This window comes from Poecile atricapillus, chromosome 2 (genome assembly GCF_030490865.1).
Source record: "Poecile atricapillus isolate bPoeAtr1 chromosome 2, bPoeAtr1.hap1, whole genome shotgun sequence".
Lineage (NCBI taxonomy): Eukaryota > Metazoa > Chordata > Aves > Passeriformes > Paridae > Poecile > Poecile atricapillus.
The window spans coordinates 70183875-70208341 of record NC_081250.1 but is presented as its reverse complement, the minus strand read 5'-3'; the positions used below and the strand labels follow the sequence as shown (position 1 = coordinate 70208341).

Here is a 24467-nt window from a genome sequence, read left to right as displayed (position 1 = left end):
AGAGCAAGAAAAGTAATTTTAGCATCCATGACATGCAGCTTCTTCTGATTCTCTGATTGCTCAAGGGCACAAAGAATAAATATTTCCTTAAGCCTGAGGACAGGAGTCTGAATGCTGCTGGTTCTCTCCTTCAGACACACCTGTGTGTGTGTGTGTTTTGTTAAGGTGTGAGTAACACTGTGAGTAACATTGGTGCTTTGTAGTGCTGTCATCGATGTTCTCCAACCCTAAAAGCACAAGCAGACTCTTGCTTAGTGTCCTTTTCAACAAATAAGCAAGCAAAAAGCCCAAACACAAAGCTGAAAAGTCTGCCTGCAGCTCAACACCAAAACACAATCTTTCTGCAAACATTGACGTAAGCATGCCTGTTTTTCCAGAGAAGTCCATTGTGGTAATCATGTGCTTAAAGGTAAGCAGGCATTGGTGTGCTTTACCAAACTGAATCTACCAATCCTAGAGGAGGTTTGTCTTCTTCCCCCTGTCTTCTTCCCCTGTTGGATATACTTGTTCTGAAGTGACATTGATCAAATGGGAAAGCTGTCTGGTTTTTTAGGAACTGGTGGAAATCTGTGTGCTTTGCACACTTTTGAAGTGACAAATTAAACTTACACAGGATACCTAGAGCTCTCTGAAGCACTTATTTGGACATGGTGGTGGGATTTAATGAGCAGCTTCATCAATAGCGATACCATTTAAGGAATGACCAGGCCTGGTTTTATCTCATTTAAGCACTTCAGAGGAAGTTGGCCCTTTCTCTCTCAAGATAAGAGTTTGGCGGTGTCCAAATCACTCAGACCCACAGGCCAGCATCCGAGGAGAGGAAGGATGTTCCAGGGGTTACAGGGCAAACTTGAGCCTTGGGAGACTTGGTTTGGTTTCCTGTCACCTCTGTAAAGCCAGATGGCCTCCTGGTACAAGTTCCTCATCTGCAAATGAATTGCACTTCCCCGTCTCAGAAGGACACATTGGCAGGAATGTGCTGGTGATGGTGAAGCATCAGGTCATCGTGCTGGCACCAGCCCAAGTACTTCTCGTCCTCCCAAGGAAGTTAATGTACAGTTTGAGACAGACATGTCTGCCTGGCAGAGGGATTAACATGGGATAGCCTGACATCAACAGAGTTGTGTAAGCAAAAAGTCTTGAGTTTGGCTCCCACCATAAGAAAACTCCAGGTTGCTCTGGTTTCCCTTCCTGTCCACTCTTGCCCCAGCTTCCCTGCTCAGCAGGTCCAGCCAGACCATACCAGGCTAGAATCCCTCACCCTTACATGGGGGTTGGCCCATGGGTGCTGAGAGCGTTGTCTTTGCACCATTGGGCATAAACCAAAAGAGGGAGTATTGCAGTTTTATGAATGCCTTGGCTTGTGTGAAAAGGGGAAGGACACTGACCCAGAAGAGGCTGCTTATTGACACAGAGCATAGGTTAATGCAGCTGTGAGCTATTCCAAAACAATAGCCTTCACTGTGTTTTAAAGCCTGATGGTATTAAGCAGTGTCCAAAAGGTGGCTGAGCAGTTAGTCTGCTCCCTTCACCTTGGTTCCAGGGCCCTGCTGCTTCTCCTCAGGCTGAATTGTGATTCTCAGAAATTACTCCAGACTCTTTAGCTGAATGCTTCCTAGCAGATTTGCATATCCTTCCGTAAAAAGGATGACTTTGCCCTTGTTTGACACTTCAGTAATTTTTTTAGTCTTTTTGTCTAAAGAGGAACTATTAAACAGGGGCAAACGAGGAAGAAGAGAATATTCTGTAACAAAAAGCAAATGACTGGACCTGCTTTTTCATCTCAGCACTATTGTTACCTTTCTGGATGGCTGGGTAGAGAATTAATTGCTCAAGACACTCTTTGTGCTTGGTTCCACATCATCACCTCAACCTTTTGCTGGCCATCTCAGTGTTTTAGCCTGAAGTGCATTACAGAAAACAAGCTCTTTCTAGTGTAGGGGTCATTGAGCTGTGTCACTGTTCAGCTGCTGGGCTAGTCCAGCTTTCCTTTTCCTAGATTGCCTCTTCACTCACCAGCACTGGCTGTTACCCTGTGCCCCTCCTTGGAGGTGCTCTGTAAACAGGGAATGCAGTGTTGCAAAAATGCATTATCTAATCACAGGAAAGGTACTGCTAACAAATGCAGAGAAAAAGACAAGGAAACAATGAGACAACAGAAGACTAGACTCTTAATTTGACCCAGGATTGTTATGAGGATGAAAAAAAGGCCTGTAAGTTGTTTATACTCTGCAAAAATATGAGAACTCAAGGCCTCTGACTTGTGCTACTTTTTCTGTTCCAGACACAGCTAGTACAGTTTTGATAAACACAAGTCAAGCACCAACCCGTGGCTTAAACTCCAAGCCAAAAGGTGCTGTTTAAAAAAGAATTTCAATCCTTTTTGGGCATCTTTAATATACAAGACCCTTCCCAGCATTAGAAGAGAGCAAGGTGCTTAGGGAAAACTATTTATTTTTAAAGACATTGCTGTTGCTTAAGCTAGAAAAGGAGAAAAGAGAAGATGTAACAACTTGGAGGAAACAAGGGGAAAATTCTAAGCAGAGGAATGGGAACCAGCACCAGCAGGCACAGAGTTGTCATGTGCTATTAGGCATCAAAAGCTCCCTTTAACCAACAGCAGAAGCTTTATTGCAGCTTTGTCCAAGTAAATGCAGTTTACAGGGCTGTATCCAAGAGTGAAGAATTCCTTGCTATGGGCTCGATTTTGAATCACCTTACCTAATTTCAAGATCAAGAACTGGTTGTGAGGTGTTGAGTTTGCCTCGGAGGACTCTGGGCTGCCAAAGCAGGGTCAGTGAAGGGCTGGGCACAATGCTTGTCTGGCCAGGATCCCCAGCACAAGCCATGCCCTGAAACCTGGGCTCTGGGTGGGACCACTGTGTGTACAGGCAGCTGAGAGGTGGGAAGGGATGCAAAGACCCATGAGGTCAGAGGCAGCTCTGCTGCCCACTTTGCAGATGCCCTGTCATGTACACATTTCGGGTGGGTGGTGGGGAGAGGGGGTGGTTTGTGTTGGTTTTGTTTTGGTTTTTTTGAGACACACAAAAAGCTGTTGGCTTAATTGCATCACCTTTCTGGATGGCCGCCTCAGTTCTATGAGACCACCTCTGCAGGACACAGTGGGAGCCATAAAAAGCTGCAAAATTTAAGGCCAGTATCTTATAGGACTAGCCAGAAGTATCTTGTATCCCAGTGGGAAGCTGGGAACTTCTTCTTTTTCAGGAACATAAATCATTCACTTCGCTTGTTTGCTTAAACTCTACATTAAAACTGGCAGTTTCCCAGGTCTTGATCTGACGTAATTTCTTTGGAAGAGACTACAGAGCTATCTCTATGCCTTTTTTTGTCTTTACAATTGTTTTAAAGTCATAGATTTTAAATAAAAGAGTACTGTAAGGAAAGGTTATGTAGCAGGCCAAAAGTTCATGACAAATTGCAAGATGGGTTATTTATTTGTCACCTGGCTCTGTTAAAAGTCCCTGTGTGTACAGCACCAAGTACATACCATTAGCATGTCTAAAAAGCACCTGTGAAATCACAAATGTTGGGTAAGTTTTATTGCTTGGCTATCCACTGTGCTGTACAGACAGAAAGTATTCCTTCTCTGTGCCAGCACTGGGACTGGGTAGGTCTGAAGCTCTCCAGGTGTACTGGTTCTCATGTCCTCTCCTTCCTCCCCTGCTTCAGCTGTCACTACAAATCACTCCGCCGTGTGAGAGCGAACAACACTATGAGTACTCTGGACGGTGCTGCAGGAAGTGTGAGCCAGGTATGTGAGCGCTGACTGGGCTGAGGGGCTAAGAGGCTCCTTAGGAGCTGCTTTGCGGGTTGCTGGTGGGGCAGTCAGCCCTCATGACTGCTGATGGATTGGCACGTGCCCTGCAGGTGCCTGATCTCAGGCTTACTAGTGCCTTCCTAGGGCAGGAATGGTCCTGCTGGCCTCAGCAAAGGCCACAGCAGCTGTTTTGCTGGGATAGCACTTAACCACTGCGGGAGACAGAAAGCAGCTTGATTCTTCTGCTCCCAGGCCACTTCACAGATGTTTCAGTGCCACACTAAATGGGGGCCAGATTGACAAACTAAAAAGGTGCAGGAAGAAATGACTGTCCACAGCAGCGTTAGCACTCAATCTCTTATTTTTCTCTAACCTCCTTAGACAGCTGCTCTGCAGCTTCCAGATGATCTACTTTTCCTTTTCTCAATCACAGGGAAGTATTTGTCTGCTAGATGCACTGCTACTTCTGATAGCGTGTGCCAACCATGTGGCCCAAACGAGTATATGGATGTCTGGAATGAAGAAGATAAATGCTTGCTACATAAAATATGTGATCAAGGTGAGCTGTTCATACTGCAGAACCTTTTAATCCAAATTAGTGGAGCATGAAGATGGGAAAGTGGATCTAGGGAAGTTGCTTTGTTGAGGTGCCCAACACGGAAGCTGAGCTTGCAGAGGAGCCTGGCAGAGAGAGAGATCCCCAGACAGCAGAGATCCCATGCTACGCAGAGCACCATGACTGCAGTCTCTGTGCTGCTGATAGTGATTATCTTCACTGGGGCCATTCACCCCTGTGAGCTGATTTTAGAAGTTGTCCTTTTGCCCAGCCTACTCTGCATTCACTTCCCCTAGCGTGCTTGTCTCACCCTTGCAAATGCTGTGTTTATTTTCTATAAAAGCCACAAGGAAATGTATTGTTCTGGAGTGCAGTGGGTGAGGAGCCCTGTGCTGATCAAGGGTCTCCCGTGCTTCCTGAAAGGCACCATTTCCTCTAACGTGAATGGTTTTGCATCTGCCATTCAAGCAAAGCATGTAGGTAGAACAGGAGGTTCAGAAACTTGAGGCTTGTTATCAGAGAGATTTTTACTCTCATCTGCTTTCTCTTTTAGGGAAAGCCTTGAGAGAAGTGAACCCAGGGAACAGCACATTCCAGCGGCAGTGTGCTTGTACGATGGGCTACCACTGGAGCGAGGACTGCGACTGCTGTCAGCGGAATACCATGTGTGCTCCTGGACTCGGAGTCAAGCCTCCTGGTAAGATACAGAGTGTACAGGATGCACAAAGTGAAATGTCCACCTCAGGCCTCCGGGATGATGCCAGCATCATGTGGGTTGTGACATTAGAGGGGGTCCTTCAGACTCTCAGACAATTGTCAATAGAAGATGCTTGTCTGCTACTACTGGTAGTCATTACTACTGCATATAATCCTCCTGGACTATTCACATGTTGAAGGCTTCTGCCTCCATAGTTTAAATAGTATCTTGGATAAAGTGACTTCTGCAAGATGTCACATGGACTTGGCGGTAGTTGCAAGGTGTCCAGTACATTTCTAATGTTTGCTGAGGTGTCTGACTGTGAGTCACTAGGTCGTGCATTGCTCCCATATTCAGAGAAGCACTCATTTGGGGGTTGTTCCTGAGGTCAGATTTGCAGTCTGTTTTTGTGCAATGACTTTGCTTTGCCATTTTTTAATGTTACAAACAAGTTAAAAGTGATTAACACTTTTCAGGCAGTTCATGTATTCTGTTTTAGCAAGTACTCTGTTTTAGATGGCAAAGATTTATTACAGACATTTAATTTACTCTTAAGTCTCATTAAAACAAGATGCAGGTATTTTGTGGGTGGAAAACAGTTAAGTTCAGAGGTGTAGTGAACACTGGGAACAGCTCCACAAGCCATAAGGAACCCCAAAAAAGCAGCAAGTAATAGAGTAATGGAGGAAGAAATGCTTCATGTGTTTGGAAGACAGTTGCTGTTTTTTCTCCAGCCTAACAAATCCTGATACAGCATTTTGTCTACTGTGGCTTCATAGAAGTGACTATACCAGTCAGCATCACTGTCTCTGACACAGTATCATCACGAGGGAATAAATAGAAGGTGAAGGATGTAACAGCTCTGTGTTATTTTACAATAAATAACACAAATGGCTCCTGGTCATTTCTCATTTTGACTATGTAGAGAAGTGCTCAGGTGAGACTTTCTGGGGCTTACATGGGACTATCATTGCTGCCCTAATATAACCTAAGACCCCACCCTTTATGAAAGCTTTTGGGGGGGTTGTGGGAGGAGAGTGTAGCAGGAGAATGGGGAGCATGGTCACCTTCCTCCCTCTTGGAAGGAACCCACAGAAACTCATCTCCGTTCTTCCTTCCTACTCACAGTGCAACAGGACAGGGACACAATGTGCATACCATGTCCCAGAGGCTACTTCTCAAAGGTCTCCTCATCCACCGACGAGTGTAAATCCTGGACCAAGTAAGTCCCTGGGTGTTGTAAAAGGACCACACCAGCCAGAAGGTTTGGGCAAAAGCATTTCTCAGTGGGGTGTCCCAGGCTGCCTGCAGAGCACATGGAGCATCAGCATTGGCTGTGCAGCATTGTCAGGCTGAAGCTTGAATTCTCCTTACAGGAGAACAAGAGACAGCAGTGACAACAGAACTGCCGAGCCATAAAGTATCTGAGGTTCTTAGGGGTGGAGAAATGTTGTATTTTACTACAGAAAGTACTGTTCTGCATAAGTGTAGGAGGCACAACAAGCTTCCTTGAGAGAACCTAGCCTCTTTTTCTTTTTTAGCTGTACAGCTCTAGGAATGGAAGAAAGCGTGCCTGGGACTGACAAGTCTGATGCAGTTTGTAAAGAACGGAAGATGCCTGAACCATCGGAAGATGGTTTGTGTCCTCATATGGATTGCCAGTTGGAAAGTAGGAGGGATGTGATTACTAGAGGTTTGGGCTGGCTTAAATCCATTCTCATTGTGGATGACTCTAGGGAGAGCAGCTGTAGACCAAGACAGGGCTCTTGGAAAATCCCACCTTTAAAAATTGTTTCAGGCCTGGTGACTCTAGGGTCTATGTCCACTATTTAGATGAGTTTGACATCTCCCACTAAAACTGCATGGCAGCATTTCTGTTTTCGCCATTTTATACCCATGACAGCATGCTCATTTTTATGTGCTTTCCACACACACATTACATGTGTAAAGACTAGCAACTCCTCTCCTTGCTTACTTTATAGCAGTCTCAGCCTGATCCCTCTCAGATATCCCTTCTTGTCCCCTGTCCAATTCCTTCTTCAATGTGAATATGGTACCAAGGAGGTTGTTTGCCTGGCATGCAGTGATCCATCATGACCTGAGATAAAGGACAGATTTTTCCACCTGTATCTATAGTCTCTGTGAAATGTATGTCCTCTGTCCTCTGAGTGAGATCAAGCTCAGCCCTGTGATCTGCTGGGAGCTTGCAAGGGAACACTGAGAGAAGCCTGACTGGACAGCATTGCTCTATAACACCAAGATTCTGGTTTTTATAGAGATGTCTTGGTACCATCAGTGTGGCTGCTTGTCACAGAACTGCGTGAGTGTTAGAGTTATTGTTCTTATTATAGAAACTAAAGATGAAATAGGAAGGAAAAAACAACTCCCTCCTGTAGAAAAGCAGGTAAAATGAGCAAGGGTTGTCGTACTGCTGAGTGTAGGGCTGTGTATTGATGGCACTATCTTTTTTACCCTGCAGGAACAAACAGAATCTTATACGTGTTGATTGTCATCTTGTTCTTTGTGACACTAATTGGCATCGTTGTCTTCATCGTGTACTACAAGAAGAAGGGAAAAAAGCTGACAGGTACGTCATAGCTAATGCTATTCATGAGTGTGACCACTGTGGCTCTCTGTGCAATCTGATTCCATGGGTAACCAACAGATTAAGCTCAGGAATTACACTGGAAGTTCTGTGCCATCTCTATGTCTGTCCATACGGATATGCTTTATCTAGCACAAAGCCAGGCTAAAAATTCCTTTCCTCTAGGCAGGCAGTAATTTACAGTGTATTACACTTGACCCATGGAGTCACCACCCTCAGGGCAGACATGACTGTGGTTGGAAGGAGGAGGGCTGGTGCTGGGGGCTTTCATAGCAGCCTGGCTGCTCTGCAGCACCTGGCACAGCTGACCCCTTGCTGAAGGGAAGCCGGGACAGATAGAAGTCCTGTCTTCTTCACCTTACTCTCCCTCCCACCCAAAAACCTGCATCCAGACAGGTTAAAATATGGCTTTCAATACAAAGGCCTGATGTGTATTTGAGATTATGATGGAGATGATATTTTTAGCCGAAAGCTGAAGTTCTGATGAAGTATTGAAGAAATATTAGAGGGAAATAGAATGAATAGTTAAAATAGAAAAACAGAAAAATTCTAGCCAAAGGCATACTGGATAACAGTGGAATACTGAGTTTCTTTTTAATTAAATGGAAATACCTTTACATTCTTCCACTCTCTTTTAAGCCCTGGGTCTCTTTAGGGCATGGCTCTATTGTTCTGTTGATTTTTAATTTTTTTTTCCCCTAAACATGGAAAGCTTTTTCCATCATTTCCTTTCCCAAGTGCTAACAATTTATGCAACGTTTTGGAAGCAGTGGAAAGGAAGACAGAACTCACTTCTTGTAAAGTATATTTCAGCCTGTGTTTTAGAAATAGGCTGCCTCTGCCACACTAAACATGGGTTATGCTAAATCTGGAATTTCTGGGATGGGCTGGAGGAAATGGTGACTCTGCTTGCAAACCAAATACTTGCGACGCACAGCAGGTTAGGGGGGAATGCAATTTCTTTGACTTTTCCATTGCCCTGCTGTCCTGAAGTGACAGTCCCTCACTGCCTTCACATGGGGAGTCCTGCTCATCCGAGCCTGGGAGAATTGCAGGCTCAGGAAGAAGCCATTCCTGCTTGGTGTGGGTACTGGTGGTAAATCAACATCGGAGCAACAGAGTCATTGCTGGGAACTGGCAGTGGCTGTGCAGCTGATCTATCTTCAGCCATGCAAAACCATCGTAAGCTTCAAATGTAAATGGGACTTGAGCCCTGCAAAGTTTCCTGAATTTATAAATGCAAACCAAGAATTGCTCACTGTGTCATTTGTTGCCCTAAAGCATGTTGGACTTAAAGCTTTTCCTTGGGAGATACTCCAAAGAAATTGGAATGAATATCCCCATTAAGCATACCCTGATTAAGTAGAGCATGCTGTATTTGAGCCTGCCATCCTGTGGTTGCAGTGGCTTACCCTCTTCTCACTCCTGTCTGGAAGGGCCTTTAGGCCATCCATGTGACTTCTCTTGAAATAGACCATTTCTGCTCTGAGCAGGTCGTTGTTGGGCCAGTCATAGCTTGGTGTGACATATGACCAGGAAAGAAACCCCATTTGATGTGGAACACAGTTTAACCGTGGTCTATTTTAGGAGCTTGGAAACATTTGTTCCACAGAAATATATCCCTGTTCCAGTTACAATGAATCCTCAGCTAGACCGATGCTGGGACACTTGAACAGGCAGTAAAAACAGGCTTGCTGGTTTTATTTAATATGATATTGTGGGTTGTGAATGACTGTGGATGTTTAGGTCTGTGGTTAACTTAAGTGCCTGCTATATGTTACAGCTACTCTTTTGTTTTCCCTACAGCAGATCTACAGAACTGGGCTAATGAAGTGTGCAGCCAAATAAAAGGAACAAAGGTAAAGTCAAAGATGGTAGCATTTTCTCTTTGTTTTGTGTTTCCCTCATGGCATTCCTGATGCCCTTTCTGAAGCAGACTCCATGGTAATCTTTGGCTAGAAAACAAATTCTGAGTTCCTCAAAAATTGCTCGCAGCTTTGGCTTTTTCAGTCTGGTTTTCTGTAAATGTGAGGCATGTGAAATCACCATTCACAAATAGCTTCTGAACCTGCTCTCTGGTTTCAGCCACTTTTAACAGATAAAGGTCTTGTGATCATTTAATATTTATGACAAGAAAGTTAGTCATGAACCCACTGGTTGCTGAACACCTGAGTCTACCTAGGAGAGAGCCTTTCTAAGTCTTAAGTGCAGGAAAAGCTTCAGCTGAGTTTGCCCCTTGTTACACACAAGAGTGCTCACAGGGAAGAAACCTGGATTTGGGTCATGCCAAAAATGCCAGGCATGCAAGGCATTAAGCACAGAGCCTGTCAGCTAAAGAAACTGTTTGACTTCTTAATTCTAGGGACTCAGAAATCCTGCTTGTGCATTCCGATGAAATAAATAAGAGCTTTTGCTCTGGAAGAACACCAGCCTCATGCTTGGAACAGATGGTGGCACTGGTTCAAGTTCATGTGCACAGCCTGCTTAACACCTTGGATGTGGACTGAGGTGTCCCAGGTGTCCCACCACCCCTTCTAGGAGCTGTGATGAGCTTAGCTGTTGAAAGACTCAAATTTCATTGCTTGAAAGAAAAACCAGACATAGCAAAAAACCCACCTTTCTGAGCAGGCAGTTCCTCTTTTGTCTCATAAGTCTTCATGCAACCTCCTGTCTTGGCAGCTGCTCAGATCCTCTGGGACAGAGGAGTGAATCAACAGCAATTAGTGGCTTGCAGCACATACACTCTCTTTTCTATCCTGGAAGATCTGAGCAGATGCTAGAAATTAAATGTATATGTTCCCAAACACCCATCTTTAAAGCACAACTAGTACAAACTGAAGAAAACCCCTGAAGTATTTCCCAACCCTTTTTTTGGAGCTGCTACCAAAAATGTAGCTTTACTTTGTCAAGTACTGTGACAACAGGATGACATGTACCTTTGCATTTGTTGTCCTAACCTTTCAGATTAATACAACCTTGCTTGTGTTTTCTTCTAGCTTGTCTCAGAACTTATGAATCAACCCAGGTTTTTTCTTCAGTCATTGCTGATATTAACAATTCAGCCCCCAGTAAGGCCTTCACAGATCACTAGCCCTTCAGACACATGGGAGGGTTTACAAAACCTAATAAGCACTTAGATGTGTCTTACTAATGGTTCATAAGGAACAGCAGAATCCAGCAACTCTTCTAGGTTTATTAACTCTTCTTAAGTGCCCTCGGAAAAAACAGGAGTAGTTGTCTCACAAGATTAAATGTTATTGTTCCCCAGGCCACCAGATTCTGTTCTGAACACCTGCTGAGCGCAGCATCACCAGTCACAGTTTCACAGCAGAGTAGAATTACACATCAGCACTCAAATACAGCAGCACTGCTCAACCTCAGCAGCTCCACACAGAGGAAGGACCGTGATCTGCCTTTTCCTTCTTTGTCTGAAAAATAACTTCATGTTGATCTATTTGTTAAAGATGTTCTTTTAATTTCTTTCAGGAACCCCCCAGAGATGCGTTTGTTTCTGTGAACATCACAAATGCTGCTGTCCCCCAGAGGGCTGAAGACACGTGTCTCCTGGTCCCCTCGGGCTGTCCTGTCCCTGGAAACTCGTGCTGCACCTCTGGTCACACTCCTTGCAGGAATGAGAGCGCCAGCACAGAGCCTTGTGAGTCAGGAGAGTTTTCTGTGGTAACCGAGACTGATGATTACCAATTCCCACCAGTTCCCACGGAAGATGAATACATGGATAAGGATCTCAGTAACACTGATTATTTATCTTTACTAAGTCAGACTGCCAGTAAAACCGTGTCATCATTTTCAGAACCAATGGAGGCAGGGGAGAATGACAGCTTGAACCAGTACTTTTCAGGTATTGGGAGCACAGAGGATGTATCAGTCTCTCAAGGCTTTCATCCTCCTTCCAACACAAATGGGGCACACATTGCCACGGACCAACTTCTACAGAAATCTTGCCAACGTGCCCACAGTTGCCCCAAGGAAACAGGCAACAAAGACACAGAACATTTTGCAACAAACTGTGACTCAGAGAAGATCTGTGTGAGGTGTGGCATTTTGTATAGAGAATCTCCCCAAAAGTGTAGCAAACCCTGCTGTGCTGTGGCTGACAGCACCTCCACCTCCCCAGAAACTGGTTCCTGTACCCAGTGCACCTGTGGTTTGAATTTTCTCTCTGCTGGTCAGAACACTCTAACAAATGATCTTGGTGTGGAGGATGTACCTTCAGATAGTACCAACATGAAGTACCAGAACACAAACAGAAGCACTTCAGGGACACACGGAAGCACTTCAGGGACAAACAGCAGCACTTCAGAGCTCCCTCCAGCATCTGGTAAGCCCATTAGGCTTCATCCATACATAGTTGTATAGGATTGTTCTCTTTGCTACCTCAGTAGTGTTCAGTATTCAGAGGATCTGATTTAGGAGGAGAAAATTATGCTTTTTCATTTAATTGCTCAGAAGCTAGTCTGAAAAAAAAATCTGGAATTGTAAAGCCATTTGGTTTGTGTTGAATTCTGCAAGAACAAGCCCAGCAAGAGACCATTGTCCCACCCTGATCTAACGAGCAATGCAGAATGCTCCTTCTGGCTGTTGCTGTAGAGGCCTGACAGTTCTGTTAGCAGGTGTGTGTATTGGAGAAAATTAGAAAGAACACAATTTAGGGACCTGGAGGCTGAGCTAAGGAAGGATGCATAATGATCAAGCAGATACTTTTCACTCACCAGTGTGCACACGTATTTTTTCCATTAGATTTAAGTCCAGTTACATTAATACAGTGGTCAGTGAAACTTCAGCTGGAGCTGTAAGCTGGTGGCTGCAACTGGGTCTGAAAGATTATCTATAATTTTCTGCTTATAGCTCTTTCTCTTTGGTTTTATTTGCTGGGATATAAGTGTTCACATAAAATAGTTTTATACAGACACTGTTTCTCCATACCCATATGCTTTGTCCCCTAAACAGCTCTGAAACATTGATTAGTTTACTAATTGTCTACCAACTTATTAATTGAGAAAATATAGCAAAAGTGTCGAATGAAAATGGAAAAACATCACTGAAGCAAAACCAGCAGAAGGGAAGTTATGTGCCTTCTCTGGATAAACCTCCCTTTCCCCAGACTTTTTTTCAGTCTGCAATCTGCCTATCATATGTTATTAGTCATTTTAGATTATAATCTCATAAAGTTGGATGCATTTTATTTATATCAGTGCACTGCCAAGCATAATGAGACCTTAGTGTTGAGTGGGACATCCAAGTATTACTGTAATACCCACAGCAGTTGTAAGCTGTTGCCCTTCTTTAAAACCATGTCGTGTCTTAAAATTTTTTATGGAGACATTCTTGTCAGTCTGCCAAAGCCCCAAAACAACACTCTTGAAGGCCCTTCCTCTCTCAACATGCATTCCATATGGGAATCTGAAAGTGTGTAGTGTTCATCTTCTAAAGAACAGAAACTTTCTGTTGCTACAGTTTCCTGAAATCTTGACGCAATTTCACTGTCTGGTCTGTACAAAATGCAGCAGGAGTAAAGAGAATACAGATTATCTTTTTTGTAATTGTTGGACTCTTGAGGTAAAACTGAAAGTCAAGTTACATTTGGTACTGCTTTTCTTTCTAAATATGACACAAAGAGAAAGAGAAAATATTAAGGAGCAAGAGAGCAAACGGGATATAAGCGCTGTGCTAGCAAGTGCCATCTTAGATCTGCAGCACAATTCTTTATATGGGATTTTAATTGTGTCTGTGCCTTTGGATATCTACACGCTATAGTGCCATCTGGTGAAACCTGAGCGCAGATACCGTGTTCCTAATTTGCCGCTTTTTACGCCTGACTGCAGGAAGATACTGACAGAGCTGTGGGCAGTATCAGAGTGTGGGTTAGTTGATCTGTGGGTAACCTGGCTTGCTGGCAGAGTAATTTTTCTGCCCAGAGAGAAATTTCTCCCCCCCGGCAGTGCCTGTTTGCATGAGGACCGGGACAGGGCTTAGCCATAGGTTCCTCACTGAAGCAGCCCAGCCACGCCAGGGCTACACGTGTGGGTGCATCAGCATCTGTCATTTTGCTAGGCCTTGTGAGTTGCCCAGATGGAATAAATGTGCATGTAAAATAACTTTCTGTAAAGCTTTTCAAAGCAACTGAAGCCAGGAGGCTTTGCACGCAGTTATGCTAAAACAGAATGGTACAAAAGAGGGTGGATGAAAAATGGGAAGAAAAAGACCATGGGAAATTCCATGAAGTTTTGGTCTTGGTTCACTAACACTCAAAATTACAAGAGAACTGGTAAACTCTGTCCCTCCTGTGAAACAGTCTTACAAGACCAAAGTGAGCCTCTGGACAGGTGCCCCTTCCAGGGGTCACTGCTGGGATGGAGGTAAACCTTCAAGCAGTTCTTCAAAACCCACGAGCCTGGAGGCAGTCAGAACATGAAGGGTTAATTCAGGCCCACCTCAAGCCCTGTGCAGGGCTACAGTATAACGCATGAGTGCAGGAAAACTTAGCTGACTCATAATTGGATCTGGTTTTGCAAAGCCTTTCACTTCCAGATCCCAAACCAGCCTGGTTTGGCAGTGACAAACAGTTCTCACCACCTAGAGGCCATTAAATGTCTCAGAGAAAATTATTTGCCTGCATTGTTCCAGTTCTTAGTGAACAATTACCACAAAAATTAATCTGTCATTGTTATTAATATCAGATAGTCTGAAGAGATCAAAAGGCTGAAACACTGCAGAAAACAATGCCTTCACTCTGAATGTGTCCCTTATACTTTTCAGGTTGGAAGCACTTTTCTTGCACAGTGTAGGAAGCTCTCGTGTCCATTTTCTGTGCTTTTGGGCCTTAAATATCTTTTGTTTCGGCATGGTGTCTTCAGAAAGCACAGAAGGTTTGCCAGCCACATTCAGCTAAACATTATAAATGTGTTAATCTGCCCTCCCCTCTGTCACATATATTTCTAAATTTTTTCCCCTCCCCCCTGTCACATATATTTCTAAATTTTTGATCTCGTGCTGAGTACTGGTAACTTTCTTCACAGCACCCTGTGCAAGCAACAGGCAATCTGTTTAAAGACAAACAGTTATTTTTGTACTGCCATTATGCCCAAGAGTTTTGTTCATGGCAAACAGCCAAACTGAATTGAACACAGGGGAAAGAACCAGCAGGGAAAAACTCCCGCAGAGAAAATCCTTATGGACATCTCATATTAATCAACAGCACTTGGAAAGAAAGCAAAGAGCTAGCAATGCAGTGGTTTAGGTGAAAAAAATAAGATTGCTTAAGGAGAGCCTATTAGAGAGACGCTCGAGTGCTGCCCAGACTCATCTCTGAGAAGATCCTGACTCCACACAGCTGGAGACTAGTGCCCAGTGCTGGTGTGCAAACATCACCTGTGGCCTCTGGAAAAACAGCATTTCTGTGGGAGGAATGTAATGAAGAAAGGCACAAAATAGCTAAATGTAGTCAAATCAATAAAGTAATGATGAAGTGAAGAACAGCAGGAAAAACACTTCTTAGTAAGGGTGTTCACAGGCTAGGAAAATTTTATTTACTTAGTTTCTTCAGTTTGTTTCATTTTCAGACATTAGCAAGCTTGTTAGTTTGATGTTGGAAGTTTGTTCTCAGTTATTTTCTTTCTGCTCTGAGGGAAGTTTATTAATTCCCAGGGCTTGGTCCTGCTGTCACTTAGGTCTGCAGCCCAGTCCATGAATAGCAGAAAGATTGCATTTATACTGAAAAATCTCTAACCTCAGGCAGACTGACTGAAACCGTAACTCTGTTAAGTGGCTATAATGTAGACTCTGTCTCTTCAACTGTGTCAGTCTATATCCAGCTAAATCCATGCAGGGGCTAGGTGAGTGCCAGAGTGTACCTACATGGAGGATCTGGACTATATAACATAATTGTATAAACTCTGTGTTGTTTGGACACTGTGTGACTGTGTGATCTGATGTTAAGTCTTTCAGTATTTATTCAGTAATCCTGCTATCTAACCCAAATGGTAGGATTAACTGGGGGTTTATTGCCCCTTTGGTAAACAGTGGGATTTCTGGGACTCTAAGAAAAAATAAATCTCATAATCAGAAATAATTAGCATTTCCTCACAAACCGCTGGCAGAGGCAGATTGGACACAGCTTTGTGGATCAGGCAGCACAGGGAACATGAAATCATTACCCCTCTCTCTGGCTTCCCAGATCACAGCTCACAGGGAAAATGTTCCCAGCCCTTCTAGAAAGGCTCCTTGCGTATGACAGACTTTGTCCTGAGAAGACAAAAATGGAAATAATGAAGAGATTCAGTGGAAGGCATTGATTATAAAAGCATCCTCATGTCACGGGGGAAAAAATGGAACAAGAACAAAGCCACCACAGCAGATTAGGTTCATTGCACTAAGTGTCCACCTTGTGAGGGGAAAATATTAATCATGTCTTTATTTCTCCCCCCTCCTTCCTTAGGAAGTGTGACTGGAAACAGCAACTCCACCTTTATTTCAAGTGGACAAGTAATGAATTTCAAGGGCGACATCATTGTTGTCTACCTTAGCCAAAACTCTCAGGAGGGGGCAACAGCCTCGGGGCTGAGCGAGGAGAACGTGGGCAGCCCCGTGCAGGAGGAGAACCTCAGCCGCTGTGAGACTTTTGCCGGCAATGCCCAGCACTACAAGGAGAAGTGTGCGGAGCTGCAGGGCGCCCGCCCAGCCCCGGGGAGTGGGGGGCCACGGTGGCCTGGTGGAGCCCTGGCCCAGGAGCGGGGCCCGTCCTGTGGCGGACAAGCCTTCCAGCCCGTGCAGGAGGAAGGGAAGCTGGGACACTTCTCAGAGAAGGTGTTGAACTGAGGGGGCATGGTGTCCTCGCTGTGGGCCACGGCACCGGCACACAGCCCCCGACGAGGCTACTGCCGTGATGCCAAAATCCTGGGTGTTGTGACAGACTGGGAGACTGTTGCTGCCCCTGGTGTCTCCTGGGAACTTTGACAGCTGGAAGGACCCTCACAGCGCACATGTCGGTGGTGGTGGTGGTGGTGGTGCTCTGGGTGGAGGTGGCCGATGGGGATGGGCGCACGCGTGAAGCCGGGCGTGCTGCCCCTGTTGCAGAAGCAGCAGCAGGGCTTTCTCCTCTTCCCCACAGGGAGATGGGCTCCCTGCCTGCCCCCCATTCCCTGCCACCTCTCCCTAGCAAGTGGCAAAAGGAAACTGAGATCTGTTGACCTGGGGACTCTCTGAGGCAGAGAGCACTGCTGGCCAGGTGTGCAGGGTGCTCCTGGAGAGGGCACGATGTGGCCATGGACTGGATTCGTGGGGGCACCTGAGTTCTGCCTCAGGGTTTCTTTTTTGCAACTAAGCTGTACCCATTTTACTGGGTCTTGGAGGTGGAAGGAAGCCATGGTGCTGCTGCAGCCTTTGCCTCCCTGCGGTGATGTGGCAGGTGGCATCATCCCTTCCCATCTTTTCCCAAGGAAGCAGACACTCCAGTCCCAAATCAGCAATCAGCACCAGAGCCAAGGTCCTGGGCTGCCCCTTATTGACTTGTGTGTGTGTAATGCTGCCACAGGCAGATGATAGCATGCAAAATACAGCTGATATGCTTTAAAAGTATGTCAGATTAATCTCGAGCAAAGAGCATTCATAGTGACCCTGATTTACCTCTGCCTTACTGCACCTCTCCAGAGGAGTTCAAACCTCTGGAGGTGAGAGTGATGTGTGCCTGGTACACTTCTGCAGGAGTAACATCACTATAGTTTAAGACAAAGAGCTGCTAGCAGGTGGAGAAAGAGTCTGTGACTACCAGCTGTGCATATTTCCTGAGTTACATGAGAGGGAGGGATTACCCAAAGATGGAGAAATTGGTCAGGGTCAAACACTTGTTCTTTTATCTGCCCAAACAATTTTGTCATTCCCTTTGCTATTTTCATTTATAGGCAGAGATTTACTTTAGGTAGCATGAAGCTATTTCCAGAACCTGGCCTGTGTAAGCTGAAGTCAGAGAGTAGCCTCTGTCACACTGAGAGCTGATGAGCAATGGGACCAAAGGTTTGGCATTAAAGAATAATAGTAGTTGTATTTAGAAGGGAATCTTGGCTACTCGGCTGGCTTTGGTTCATGTCCAATATCCTACAGCCTTCTCCAATAGCTACCAAGGAGAGAAAGATGAAGGGAACAGAGTCTTAAGGATCTCCCAAAAGAAAAAGATAATATTTTTAATGATTTCCTGACAAGGGATAATTTTCTGACATTCTCCTGCAGATGTAAGTGCTGCAGGAATCTATCTGCAGCTGGAGCCTTAAGAGGGCAAGTGCTCTGTTTCCTGCCAGACAGCAAAGGGATCTCCTAGTGTAGTTTTGGCTTCGCTGATGGAAAAGGTCTCTGGCTGGGAGGGCTTCTGCCCAGAAAGATTTTAAAGCTGAGGGGTTTACTGCATAGCTGCTGTTTGCAGAAGTACTTCTCTGTGGGGAAAGAGCACCTACAAAGCTGGCAGTGTGATCACTGTGTCACAATGAGCTTCTCATGCATAAAACAAAAGGATGGGCTTAGCCACCTTCACCTCTCCGGATAATAATTCTGCATTGTTTATATATCTGGGATGTAAAGTTCAGTACAAATGTTCAAGACTGTCTCTCGGGTGACTGGTAAAAAGGGAAAATGAACAGCCAGTCACTTCCACCTCTATGTGGCCTTTGAAAAACTAGATCACCCTAGCCCAGACTCAGACAGGCAGGTAGAATGTCCCATTCAGTGATGGCCCAAGCTACCTCTGCCTCTCTGAAGGTGTGTGACTGAGGCTCTCTTGTCTGTGGTATTCTTTTGTCTTTCCTGCTGGATCTTTTACAACCTCTTTCTAGTCTCTTCTGGAGTAGTTCTGTATCCCTTAGGCACTGGTACAATATGGACAAGGAAGCAGAACTACCATCACCTTCAGGCAAGGTGGTATAGCTATTTTCCTTGTTCATCTTAATTTTTTCAGTTGCTTTTTTCTGGAAAGCATTCTCCAAGACATCAGTCCTGCTGGAAGGCATCCAACCAGCCCCATTTATAGGGCAGGCAGGACTGAATTCTTGCACTCATGTCTGGGTAAATTACCCAGGTCTGTCTTCTTCTTCTTCTGCAGCTTCTTTCTTCCCTTGGTTTGTAACTGCCACCGGAGAGCAGGCTCAAAATCCTGGTTTGAAAGGAGACAATGGGAATTTACTATGTGTCCTCAGTGAGGACACATTTTTCACTTGTTGAATTTCAGGTTCCTACTAAGCAAGGACTGAAACTACGATCATCAGCAAGCATGAAGAAATGAGTCCCATATGGGAAACATGATGCACTAACAGACCTAGTTCTTTTTCTTCCTCCAGAGTCTTTTTCAAAATGAAAAAACAATATCACAGCCATTAGCATGCTGCATGTTCCCTGGGTCTCTGCCTGGGTCTCCTTAGACAAGGATCCCAAAGGGACTTCTTTATCCTCATGATTTCATTTGTCATCAGTTTGGAGCTGGGAGTGGATTTTAGCATCTATTTGTACAACAGGGACCTGTGCATTGGGCACTAATTTGGAAGCTTCTGGCTGCTATTGTAATACATGTAATTAATGGTAATAAAAATCTGAAATAACTATTTGAGAAAAGGTGAAGGTTTTATTTAAATAAATAGGGAAATACCTTATTATATGCCTCTGCCTGTTTAAAGAAAAATGAAAAAGAGCAAAATGTGAGTATGATTACATTTCTAGTTAGGCTTTTGTAACATTTTTTGTATGTTGAATTATTTTAACAAGAAGTGCTTACCTTCCACAGTGTGTTCTGCAATGCATATTCTGCACCTGCACCAAGCCAGATAGGAGCTCTCATAGACCTGGTGTGGTAATGCTTTACTGCTGAGAACTAGGCACCGATTCCAACTCCTTCCTGAAGTTTTCATTTTTACTAGTCTTTTAGTCTGAGGAGTCACATGAATTATCCTTGGTGAATATACTAGGTGTTCTTGAAAGTCAGACACTTTCAGACCTGGCAGAACAGGAGTAATTCTGCATGTAGCCGTGGGAAAACAAGGGCCCTGGAGCAGCCCCTCTTGTCCCCATGGAACACAGTACGGCATTGAAGATCAATATAGACGGTAATCGTTGTTAATCTGTAGTTTGCTGTATTTACACAGAGACTGGAAGTTACTCTGCAAGGCTTACAGCATACCTGGGAGCAGCACCACTAAAATGTCATTTCTATTTGTCCATTCAAGTTTCCTCCTTTTTATCATGTTGATGGTATCTGAGCAATTATACCCCTGTGTCTATCATGAAACAGAATCCTGCTGAAAGATATCTTTGTTCTTATCAGGTATTTAATAGAGCTCTCATTTAATCAGATACCTCCATGCTCATTAGGCAGCAGTGCCCTAAAAATAATCTACCATGAGTGGAGAATTCCCTTCAGCAGCACCTTGGCAGACCCCAGCATATATCCCTGTTTCCCATTGCTCTCACTTTGATAGTGAGGTTGCTGGGTTTTTCCTTCTGCCAGGCATCCAAGTTGGTTGTGCCCTCCAAGATGATTGTGTTGTCTCTGCAGCAAGCATTGCTTCAGTCTTGCCTTCAGGCCCTCCAGCTGACTTGTCAAATTGTTAAACATCTGTTGTGTTGTAAACTGTGAGCATTCGTAAGCATGAACTTTGTGAAAAAACGCTTTATTACAATTCTCTACAATTTTGAACAAGACAATGACCACATAACATTAAGGAACCCTGTTGTGGTAGGTGAGGATGCCCAAATGTCCAGTGAGACATGTTTTAACACTGTTTTTTTATTTCTTCTTCTTTTGGCTAGTTGCCTTATAGTTTCTTTGTTTTGGCTGAGGATTACCACAGCTCTTCTGGTTCATTTCTTAGCCTGCCTCACCACTTGGTTGGTCCCTGGGCGTTGCACAAGTTTTCATTTGAATCAAAGTTGACAGGTCTGTTCCCTCATGTTTCTAATGGTGGTCTCACATTTCTGTACAATATATGAAGATGGTCGTACATGAAATTACTCCTATTTCAGCTTCACAGGAACTGTTGGAAGGGTTTCCAAGGAGAACAAAGGAGCTCAGGTGGTTTGAGACCACCTGTACAAGTGGGACATACACAAGACAATGGGAGTTGGCAGAATGCATCCAAAGCTGCTGGGAGGGCTTGCCAGTGTCATTGCAGAGGCACACTACAACATCTTTGACATTTCATGGAGTTTGGGGGAAGTCCCAGCTGACTGGAAAAGGGCAAATATTACACCCATCTACAAAAATGGAAAAAAAGAGATTTGGGAAATTACAGATGAGTCAACCTCACTTGAGTACCTTGAAAAATTATGGAGTGGACTCTCCTGGAAGCTATTTCTGGGCATGAAGAAGAAGGCAACTGGGAGAAGCCAGCACATACCTCAGCTAAATCAGCCCTGTTCCACTGTCAGCAGTTATTTGCTTCATCACTGATTCCATAGAGACTTGGAAGCATGACCTTCCTCTTGAAGAGCTAGGCAAAGAAGGCATAAAGGAATCTTCAGGTCTCTCTCTGTCATTTGTAATTAACTGGCCAACCCCACTCAACAGTGGGCCTACCTTTTCCTTGTCCTGCTTGCTAACACACACTACAGGATGTTAGTACTTTCGTGCTATTCTTGACATCTTTTGCCAGCTCAGGCTGTGGCTGGACTTTAACCTTTCCCTCTGCATCTCTGCATGCCTGAGTGGTATTTTTATATTCTGCTTTGGAAGCCTGTTCCTTTTTCCATCACTCTCATGTTCCTTTTTTTGCATCTGAGTTCTTTCAGTTTCTCACTGTTTAATCAGACTGGTTTCTTGCTGTGCTTGCTTAAGTGGATGAACTGCTCTTGTGCTTGGAGAATGCTGTCTGAAAGTCTCCCAGTGATCCTCAACACCTTTGGCTTTCAAGGCAGACTTCTGGGATACCTCCTGACAGCTCCCTCAGCAAGATGAACTCTGCTCTTAAGAAGGTCTGGGGTTTTACTCTGTTACTTACCTTCTTCACACTCCTTAGGATAATCTTATCAGTGCAGCCAAGGCTGCCACTGCCAGTCTTCAGTTATTTGAAGAAGATTTTATCTGTTTCCACATCAGGTCTTCCATAGCAGACAGCTACCACAAGCACTTCCTTTATGGTAACTCCTCTGATTTTGACCCAAAGACATCCAGCTGATCTGTCCCCTTGCCCATGGCCTCAAATGGCTCTTTTACATCCTTCTCGTCCACCTTTTCTATTTTCCTCAAAAGCTTAGAAGCTGCTGCCATTTCCTTAGCTGGTTTCTAAAATGATAGAAAAACCTATCATTTCACCAAGTGTCCCACTGTTGTGCCTTTGTCTGGTTACAGGTCAACAAACTTTATCATGTACCTGAAAATGGGCCTTGAAATTTCCCACCTGTAAGAAGGGGAGGGTGAGAGGCAAGGGCTGAAGCTCGTAAAGATGTGTTCCCTCTTCCCACTGCCATGTAGAGATGTTGGGGGAAGACAGCAACTTGCTTCTTCTGGAAATGGCATCATGGCCAGCAGCATCTTGGAGGGTTGGTCATGTCCAGTGTCCAGTATCAGGTGTTATCTGATGACACCTCAGTCTCCTCTGTCCGGCAGGCAAAGAAGCAGCTGGCAACTCATCCAGGGTTTCCGTCAGATGAAATCAGGCCTGTGTCTCTCTCAAAAGAAATCAGTGAATACAAAATCAACTGAAATTTGGCATAAGCAGCACATGAGGACAAACCATTTCAAACGCAGAAACCACTGCATCAATAGGCTGTTCCTATTGATCATCACTGGATTATAATGGAAGGCTATTTATATGAAATCTCAATTATTTGAAGCACCTCAAATGAGTATCTAGAAGGTGATATTTAGCATGCAGGCCTGCCATTACAGTTCTCAATTACATATCCTTAGGAAGCAGGTTACTTTCTTTATTCTCTCTGGTTTTGTTCAGTTCTAACATTCATTTATCTCCCTTTTAGTGTTGTAGGCACCACTCAAGCACAAAAGTTCTTGCTCTCTGTGGGAAACACAAAACAGTTTCCCCAGGGACATTTGCCTTTTGCATCATTTCAGTTCTTTGTTGTTTTTTTTGCAAGCTTAACTGGTCATAAATGAGCTAGACAACAGATGGTAGAGCTCATGCTATAACACAGAAAATTTTAATTTAACAGGGGTTTCCACTTTAAAATGCAGCTGTCCACTGGTGCACGGCCAAATTTTCTTCTGAGAACACTCTTTGAATGTATTGGAGAGTGAGATGGATGCAAGTAGCTCTAATGATTGTCTCAGCAGGCTGCTCATAAATGTTTCCTGTAACCCCTATTCATCCACACCCCATAGATCCAACCTGTCTGCTGGATGGGCCACACTTCAGGGATACATTAGAAACCTGTCCAGTTCATTGGCTTCACTTACACAAAACAATCATTGCCAGGATTTTGTCCCCTTTGTCTGAAGAGATGCTCCAAGTATGGCAGAGGAATAAAAAAATAAATCCACTTAAATGCTTGGGTTTTCTCAGTCAGGCTGGCCTACTATATTTAAATATTGATACCCTTTGAGTCTGTTCTCTTCAAAGTCGTATTCTTTCACAGGTCCCATTTGGGTCCACTGCACTACACTTCTGTCTGCCCTGTAGGAAATGCTACAGCTGGTGGTTTGTTGACGAAAAATACTAGAAATCAGTTTAGTGGTTTTTTTGTTCTTACTTAGGAGGAGATGGAAAAACACACTCAAGAATTCTGTCCCATTAATAATTTTTAAAAGTCTTGTAAGTCTTGTTTCCTTTTGGATCTTCATGTTTTGGTTACTTTGACAGTAACAACTCTTCCACACCACCACTTTTTTTCCCTTGCCAGATAATTGTGTGTTGCTGAGGATGGCTGAGGGGCAGGATTGCTCTAAATTAAAGATGGACTTTATTTCTAAGTAAAATATCACACATAGTTCCTTTACTGGATGAATGGACACAAAATGCTTTGCCCTGCTTTATTGTGACCAGAATATGCCTGCTGCAGGGACTGTAGAGCTGTTGACACAATTCCTTTGGAGTTCATGCAGATACACTAAACAAAGCAAATCACAGCCACAACTTTTTTAACTTGCATGTGAATAACATCAGCTGTTCTTTTTCAAAGAGCAAAGATATGCCTGGGTTTGCGTGGTTTATGGGTTTGGTTTTGTTTTTTTTTCCCCTTCCCTCTAGTTTTCTTTCCCTGTCCTAAGCTCATCATTCCTTTTTCAGTGTAAATACAAAGGTCATGGTTTTCAGTACGGTGGGTGACTCATTCTCATGTTTGAGCAACGTGATCAAAATGGAAACTTAGAATTCCCGGTGTGGTGTGTGTCCCATGCCGCCAGCATGCACAAAGAACGCCTTTGTGGAGGCTGTCTCTCCTGAAGGGAACCAATGTCATGTCTGTGATAACTTCAGCGCAAGATCGGAGCAGATGTTTTTAACCTGACAGCGCTGCATGGAAAAATAAGGCAGATCGCTTTTTGCTGTCGGGCATGTGACACCTTTAGCAGCCGTGGGCGTGTGTGTGTGTCTCGGTGTGTGTGTGTGTGTCTCTGTGTGTGTGTGTGTGTGTGTGTGTGTGTGCGTGTGTCTGTGTGTGTGTGTGTCTGTGTGTGCGTGTGTCTGTGTGTCTGTGTGTCTGTGTGTGCGTGTCTGTGTGTGTGTGTGTCTGTGTGTGCGTGTGTCTGTGTGTGTCTGTGTGTGCGTGTGTCTGTGTGTGTCTGTGTGTGCGTGTGTCTGTGTGTGCGTGTGTCCGTGTGTGCGTGTGTCCGTGTGTGTGTCTGTGTGTGTGTGTCTGTGTGTGTCTGTGTATGCGTGTCTGTGTG

The 24467-nt window shown here is 44.4% G+C and overlaps 1 protein-coding gene across 1 annotated transcript in view; it reads left to right on the top strand.

Moving 5' to 3' along the window:
* The window catches only part of TNFRSF11A (TNF receptor superfamily member 11a), a 29233-nt gene extending 9785 nt beyond the window's left edge, over positions 1 to 19448 (top strand). The window contains exons 3-11 of the mRNA XM_058833197.1: positions 3691 to 3772; positions 4212 to 4337; positions 4888 to 5031; positions 6160 to 6253; positions 6573 to 6667; positions 7511 to 7618; positions 9443 to 9495; positions 11123 to 11975; positions 16092 to 19448. Of these exons, the coding sequence (XP_058689180.1) occupies positions 3691 to 3772; positions 4212 to 4337; positions 4888 to 5031; positions 6160 to 6253; positions 6573 to 6667; positions 7511 to 7618; positions 9443 to 9495; positions 11123 to 11975; positions 16092 to 16471 (1935 nt within the window). The 3' untranslated portion in view covers positions 16472 to 19448. The remainder of the gene's footprint in view (positions 1 to 3690; positions 3773 to 4211; positions 4338 to 4887; positions 5032 to 6159; positions 6254 to 6572; positions 6668 to 7510; positions 7619 to 9442; positions 9496 to 11122; positions 11976 to 16091) is intronic.
* The last annotated feature ends 5019 nt before the right edge of the window (positions 19449 to 24467 follow it).